General features: G+C 41.8%; 1 protein-coding gene and 1 long non-coding RNA gene across 2 annotated transcripts; both read left to right on the top strand.

Moving 5' to 3' along the window:
* Nucleotides 1–3,457: 3,457 nt before the first annotated feature.
* On the top strand, nt 3,458–4,282 carry LOC131311804 (uncharacterized). The gene is made up of 2 exons (XR_009195593.1): nt 3,458–3,756; nt 4,053–4,282. It is a non-coding gene; the product is annotated as an uncharacterized LOC131311804 (long non-coding RNA).
* A 675-nt stretch (nt 4,283–4,957) lies between these two features.
* On the top strand, nt 4,958–5,428 carry LOC131317245 (uncharacterized). The gene has a single exon (XM_058346808.1). It carries the CDS (start codon nt 4,958–4,960, stop codon nt 5,426–5,428), a length of 471 nt encoding a protein of 156 aa, XP_058202791.1.
* The last annotated feature ends 1,376 nt before the right edge of the window (nt 5,429–6,804 follow it).

The following is a 6,804-nucleotide window of genomic DNA, read 5'->3' as shown; positions in this document are numbered from 1 at the left end:
GGCCAAGTTGGATGATTTAAAGGCTAACGTGCAAGATCCTTCAGAAGAAGTTAATTTGGGAGATTCAGAGAATCCTAAACCTGTATATATTAGTCAACTTCTGCCAGAGGATGTGAAGGAAAAGTTCATCCAGCTCTTAAGGGAATTCAAATCCTGTTTTGCTTGGACTTACGAAGAGCTGCCAGGTCTGTCCAGAGACTTAGTGGAGCACAAGTTGCCTATACAACTAGAATTCAGACCTTTCAAACAACCGCCAAGGAGGATGTCCAATGAGGTTTACTTACAGGTCAAAGACAAGATCGGACGCCTTTTCAATGCCGGATTCATACGCACAGTCAGGTATGTTACTTGGCTCTCTAATATTGTGATAGTCCTTAAGAAGAACGGCAAGGTCAGAGTGTGTGTAGACTTCAGAAACTTAAAACTTGGCTTCCCCAAAGGACGAGTATCCAATGCCAGTCGTAGATTAGTTGGTAGATGGGGCTTCTGGTCACAAGGTCTTGTCCTTCATGGATGGGCATTCTGGTTACAATCAGATCTTTATCAACGAGGCCGATACGGCTAAGACCGCTTTTAGGTGTCCTGGAGCCCTAGGAACCTTTGAGTGGGTCGTAATGCCCTTCGGCCTAAAGAATGCTGGTGCTTCATTCCAGCGAGCGATGAACGCCATATTTCATGATTTCATTGGCCATTTCATGGAGATCTACATTGATGATATCGTGGTCAAGTCTCAGTCCTATGATAAACATTTGGAACACTTGAGGAAGTCTTTTTTGAGGATGCAACAGTTTGATTTGAAAGTAAACCCCTTGAAATGTGCCTTCGGAGTCTCCGCAGGCAAATTCCTTGGATTCTTGGTCCACAACAGAGGGATTGAGGTTGACAAGAACAAGGCCAAAGCAATCATGGAAGCAAAGCCTTCTACCACCAAGAAGGAGTTGCAGAAGCTCTTGGGTTCGTTTAACTTTTTGAGAAGGTTTATCTCAAACCTAGCTGGAAGGGTTCAGGTCTTTTCTCCACTCTTGAAGCTGAAGGACCATGACGTTTTTGTTTAGGAGGCAAACCATCAAAAGGCCTTTGATGAGATCAAAGGCTATCTAGCAACGGCTCTAGTCCTTATGCCTCCCATCAAGAACAGGCCGTTGAAGCTCTACATCTCAGCAGCTGAAGGCTCTATTGGAGGCATTTTAGCTCAAGATAACGCTCAAGGAAAGGAACAGGCGGTTTATTACTTGAGTAGGTTGTTGACTCCTTGTGAAAGGAGGTACACTCCTATTGAAAAGATTTGTCTTGCCTTGTACTTTTCAGCAATAAAGTTAAAGCACTACATGCTTCCTGTTTTGGTTTACATTATGAGTAAAACAGACCTAGTTAAATACTTGCTTTCTCGGCCAATCATGAGAGGCCGAATCGGCAAATGGTCTTTAGCTCTAATGGAGTTTAGTTTTCAATACGTTCCTCAAAAGGCTGTAAAGGGCCAGGCCTTAGCGGATTTCCTTGCTGATCATCCGTGCGTGGATATCGGCGATGAGTCCGAGTTAAGTCTGAACGCCCTTGAGATATTACTTACTCCTTGGACATTGCTCTTTGACGGATCAAGGACTCACCAGGCCTCAGGCTGTGGAGTAATTATTATTTCTCCTCAAGGCCTGAGGACTGAATTGTCTTTTCAATTTGATTTCTCATGTACAAATAACCAAGCTGAATACGAAGCGGTTATTATAGGCCTTGAAATTCTTAGGGATTTAGAGGCCAAAGAGGTGCAAGTTATTGGGGATTCAAACCTTGTAATCAATCACTTGGCGGGAACGTTCAAATGCTATAGTGAGGACTTGGCTCCTTATTATATGGCAGCAGTGCAATTAATTCAAGATTTTTATAATGTAACTGTCAAACACGTTGCAAGGAGTATGAATACTGAAGCCAACAGCTTGGCTCAGGCCTCCACAGGTCTGAAGCTAGCTCCAGAAACAATCCACAAGATCATCACAGTCCAAAAAAGATTGTTACCTTCTGTTAGAATGAGAGGTCTAGGACTGGAGATATTTACTTCTGACTTCACAGGTGAAGAATTAGATGATGAACCAGAAAACGATTGGCGTACACCTATTATTTCCTTCCTAAAAAGGCCTCATCACAGAACTTCTAGGAAGGTAAGGAGAATGGCTATGAGCTATATCCTCGTGGGCAATGAATTATACAAGAAAAGCTTTGAGGATGATTTACTTTTAAGGTGTTTAGGGCACCCCGAGGCCATGAGGGTCATGAGTGAAGTCCATGAAGGAATCTGTGGCGCCCATCAATCTGGAATAAAGATGAGATGGCTAATCAGAAGGTACGGATACTATTTGTAACACCCTTTTTAATTGAGGTGCTTAAATGTTATATTTAATAACCTAAAGGGCTGGAGTGCAATTTTTCTTTGAAATTGTGCATGTGTGCCGTGTGTATGGTGTGGTGTTGTGTGTGTGTGTTCTTTTAAAACAAAAGAAAAAAATAGAAGAGAACAAACCCATCAGGAGGTTTGTACCAACGAGAGAGAGAGAGAGAGAGAGAGAGAGATCAGCCGTGAGGAGAGAAAGAAGAAGGAAGAAAGGGATTAAGGGTTTTGAAGCTTAATTAGGTAATTTACATCTCTTTTAAGTATTGAATTTCCTATTTCTCATGCTAGGTTTTTGTTCTGCATCTAGTTAGAGCTGGATTGAATCCATAGCAGAAGGTTTTTGAGCTTGGAGTTGAGTTTATTCCTGAAAATTCGTGTATAACATACGAATATGCATAACTGTGTTTTGAGCAGAGTTGAGTCTGTCCTGTTTTTAACGAATTTTTACCATTGACATACCGTTCATGTTATTTTCTGGTATTTTTACTGTATATGCTTCTTTGTGTGTAGTTTATGCTGTAAAAATTTCAGAATTTTCTGAGAAACCTGGAAAAAGATAAAAATCTTGAACCGGGCTGCAGTCAGATTCTCGTCTGGGCAGACAGTCCAGACACGTGTTGGAAAAACGGGCATAACTTCTTGCTCGGGTATTGGTTTTACGCACCGTTTCTTGATTCCGAAACTAGACTTGTATATCTTTTTGAATCTGTAAAGAGTGTGCCTTAGTTTGGTCTGAGGAAAATCAGTTTTGGTTCCGAAGTTAATAGTTTGGTGATTCTGAAATTCTGGGCAGGTTTTATAGCTGTGTTCTTCATCAGTTTTGTCATAGTTGAATATGCTTACTGACTATGGATGCTGTTGAGTCTTAAACCTTGATCAGTTGGTGTTGTTTTGGCGTTGGAAAAATTGGAAAAGATTAAGTGTGTGATTTTTAATGAACATTCGATCGCAGACTGGTCTGCTGGGTCTGTAGTTTCTGTTTTAGATGTGTAATTTCAATTGAGCATATCTTAGTCATTCGGAGTCCAATTTGGGAAAATTTTATATCTAGATTGATGTACTAGAAGCCTTCTTGCTAGTGGTGGTGGTCTTGTAGTATTCTTTGAAACTTATAGAATTCTATAGTCAGAAATCGATCAGTGGTTCTGTTGATAATGTGTGAAATTGTGGAATTCTTGGTTTTGGGTATGAATTGGTGAATTTACTTTTGTTCGGCAATTACTAAATAGTTGAATTGATGCAGAACATTGTTAATGCATTTGTTAAAGCCTTAAAAGTATTTCTATACTAAAATGTTTGGCTTGTGGATAGGTGACGAGTCGGTGAATCAAGGAGCACCGAAACCATAGTTGTACTTTCTTTTGGAGTACGAGGTGAGTGTTTGATTTATAGATGTTGTTCTATATTGAATTGAACTTGAATGTTGGCTTAGTGCCCGGTGATTGGCTTTATGCCATATGGCTTTATGCCTTAAACTATTGGCTGTGTGCCCGATGATTGGCTTAATGCCAAAAGGCTTTATGCCTTAAATTATTGGCTGTGTGCCCGGTGTTATTTTTAATTGCTTGGTTCACTATTTGACTGGTTGAGATATATCTTTTAGCTGTACCTTTAATATTGAATTGCATCCATGTCTCATAACACTTCTGGATTCCATTTTGGAATCCAGTTTTGCAGGCGTTGTAGATATCCACTGCTGATCGTCGTGGGGTTGTACGCTCGCTTAGGGTAGCATGTTGGGAAGGCTGGACTAGTTTTGGCAAAATTTTGTAGATAGGGATGTAGTTGCAGCCTATGTTCATATTTGGTTTATTGTATAGTTTAATGCTTTCTTAAGACTTCCGCTGTGTTTGTAAGAACGTTAAGTTTTGCATTATCAATAAAATGGTTGTTGGTTAATTTAGTTGCTAAAACTTGAGTTATAGAAATGGGTTGGTGGTTGATGTTGCACCCTCACGTCGGTTTAGGCTCATTTGAGTGCTGGCCCGGGGTGGGGTGTGACACTATTGGCCAACCATCTTAGAGGATTGTATTCGTTTTTCTAAAGGATGCCAACCTTGCCAAGCCCATGGCCCAATTCAGCGTGTTCCTGCAGCTGATTATCATGCTGTGGTCAAACCTTGACCATTTAGAGGTTGGGCCCTTGACGTAATTGGAAAAATTTATCCGCCCCCTTCAGGAAATCATACTTACATTTTGGTAGCCACGGATTACTTCACCAAGTGGGCAGAAGCTGTGCCATTTAAATCTGTGGATCAACAAGAGGTAATCAAAGTAATCAAAGAGAGAATCATCCATAGGTTTGGATTGCCTGAGCACCTGGTTGCAGATAGGGGTACGATATTCATGGGGAAACAAGTGGTTAACTTTGCTGCACAGCAAAATATTATTATCTCCAACTCTACTTTTTATTATGCACAGGGAAACGGCCAAGCCGAGTCCACCAATAGGACTCTTGTCAATATTATAGAGAAAATGGTGGAAGATAATCCAAGGGCCTGACACGAATTGCTTTCTGAGGCCTTGTGGGCCTACAGAACCTCGAAGAAGGAAGCCACCAATATAACTCCTTATATGTTGGTATATGGGCATGATCCAGTCCTACCAATGGAGGTAGCAGTAAAGTCAGCAAGGATAGCATATCAAAATGGCCTCACTCCTGCAGATTATACTCAGGCCATGCTGATGGAGCTTGAGGACTTGGATGAAGTTAGGCTTGCAGCCCTTGATCACATGTTGGTTCAGAAAAGAAGAGTCGCTAGATCTTATGACAAACGTGTACGGAAAAAGAGCTTTACTGAGGGTGACTTGGTTTGGAAGGCAGTCTTCCCCTTAGGGGAAAAGAATCCAAGATATGGCAAGTGGTCTCCAACCTGGAAAGGACCGTACCTGATTGCTCAAGTCCTTAGAGGTAATGTTTATCTTCTTATGGACCTAAATGGCGGTTTATTTAAACATTTAACAAATGGAAAGTACCTAAAGCATCACTATCCTAATATGTGGGAGATGAGAGACTTTGGAGAAATTCAATCTACCAAACCATAAAGAAATTTCATGGCAAGGCCTGAACGGAGGCCGTAGTACTTACTATGCAAAATTCAAAAAGGCCTCAAGTTCAGGCCACCTATCATCAAAACCAAATCATTGCCTTAGCCAATTAAAGGAAAGTTTCAGGCCATGCAAGAAGCAGATTAACTAATTATTACAAACCAAAGTTCAAAAGTGAAAGTTTTTGAGGTCAAGACCTACAGAAGGCCTTCAAGACTGCTTTTGAGGTTTGCCCACGAGGTGTCAAGGTTGGCAAGCCGAGCTTCAAGTGTATCCCGCTGCCCACGAAGGCTTGGGACTTCTTCAACCAGAAGATTCAGCTTCATTTTCTGACTTTTTGATCTAGCCTTCAATTTTTCATGATGTTGGGCCAGGATTTTGGATTCCTTCCGAAAATCTTCCAGTCGGTCTTCAGCTAGTGCCAATTGGGTTTTAAGATCTTGAATTTCATTGGAGGTGGCAGTGATACTTGCTTCATTGACCTTGATATCTTCCTTAAGCTGATTCCATTCAGAACTGAATTTGGTGAGCTCCATATCAACCAGATCCAATTCTGCCAACTTGGCATTAACTTTGTTAAGCTCGTGGGTGGAAGAATCATGGGACTTGATCATGGTCGAAAATTCTTTTTGGAAATACTGAAGGGAGGTCTCTTCTGTACCCAAGGCCTGGGACTTCACCAGCACCTCCATGGCCTTCTTTATATTCGAGGCTCGAGCTGGATGGACAATAGCCTTGAAGTTCTGCAGAAGGGCCATCCTAAGAGCCGTCTTGGCCTCAGCAATTTCATCTGGTGTAAATTGAGATTGGAAAGTTGATCCAAGACCACTGCCTGAGGTACCAGAATTGGCTGCCTTCAGCAAGTCCTGAGCAGACTGAAACAAAGTGTCCAGATCTTCTTTTTCTTCTTCCTCTGTTACGATGACAAATTCAGGTTCGACAGGAGGATCAGTCGAGGGGATATGGTTGGTTGCCGGAGAGCTGGGCTTTTCTGGAGTTCTGGAGGATGCATCGTGTTCAGGGTCCTGGTGAGGCATACCCAGCCCTTTTTCTTCTATCTATTTCTCTTCCTCAAAGTAATCATCAAGTTCCTTGGGATTAAAAGCAAGAGGGATTAGATGATAGTAAGGGACCATAAATGCTGAAGAGGACATGTCATAATACATCCTTACGATGGGATTGCCTTCTGTGGCAGACACGGTATTTTCAGAGTCAATTGGAGTAGGTTTTTTCTTCCTCAACCTTTTCTTGGTAGGAGCAGAATCAGCTTGCCCTTCCTTGATCTTAGAGGTGGCCTGTCAAGAGAAAGGGGATTTAGCAAGAGGTTTCAATGAAGCTAAGGGCAAGGCCAGGAAGAAGACAAACCTTCTCCA

This window comes from Rhododendron vialii, chromosome 2a, assembly GCF_030253575.1.
Source record: "Rhododendron vialii isolate Sample 1 chromosome 2a, ASM3025357v1".
NCBI lineage: Eukaryota > Viridiplantae > Streptophyta > Magnoliopsida > Ericales > Ericaceae > Rhododendron > Rhododendron vialii.
Note: the sequence above shows the minus strand (reverse complement) of the source record. Positions and strands in the feature narration are given on the sequence as shown.

What these genes read in the sequence shown, in the direction of transcription:
- LOC131317245 (XM_058346808.1), top strand. Translation starts at nt 4,958, where the DNA reads ATGTTGGTATATGGGCATGATCCAGTCCTACCAATGGAGGTAGCAGTA.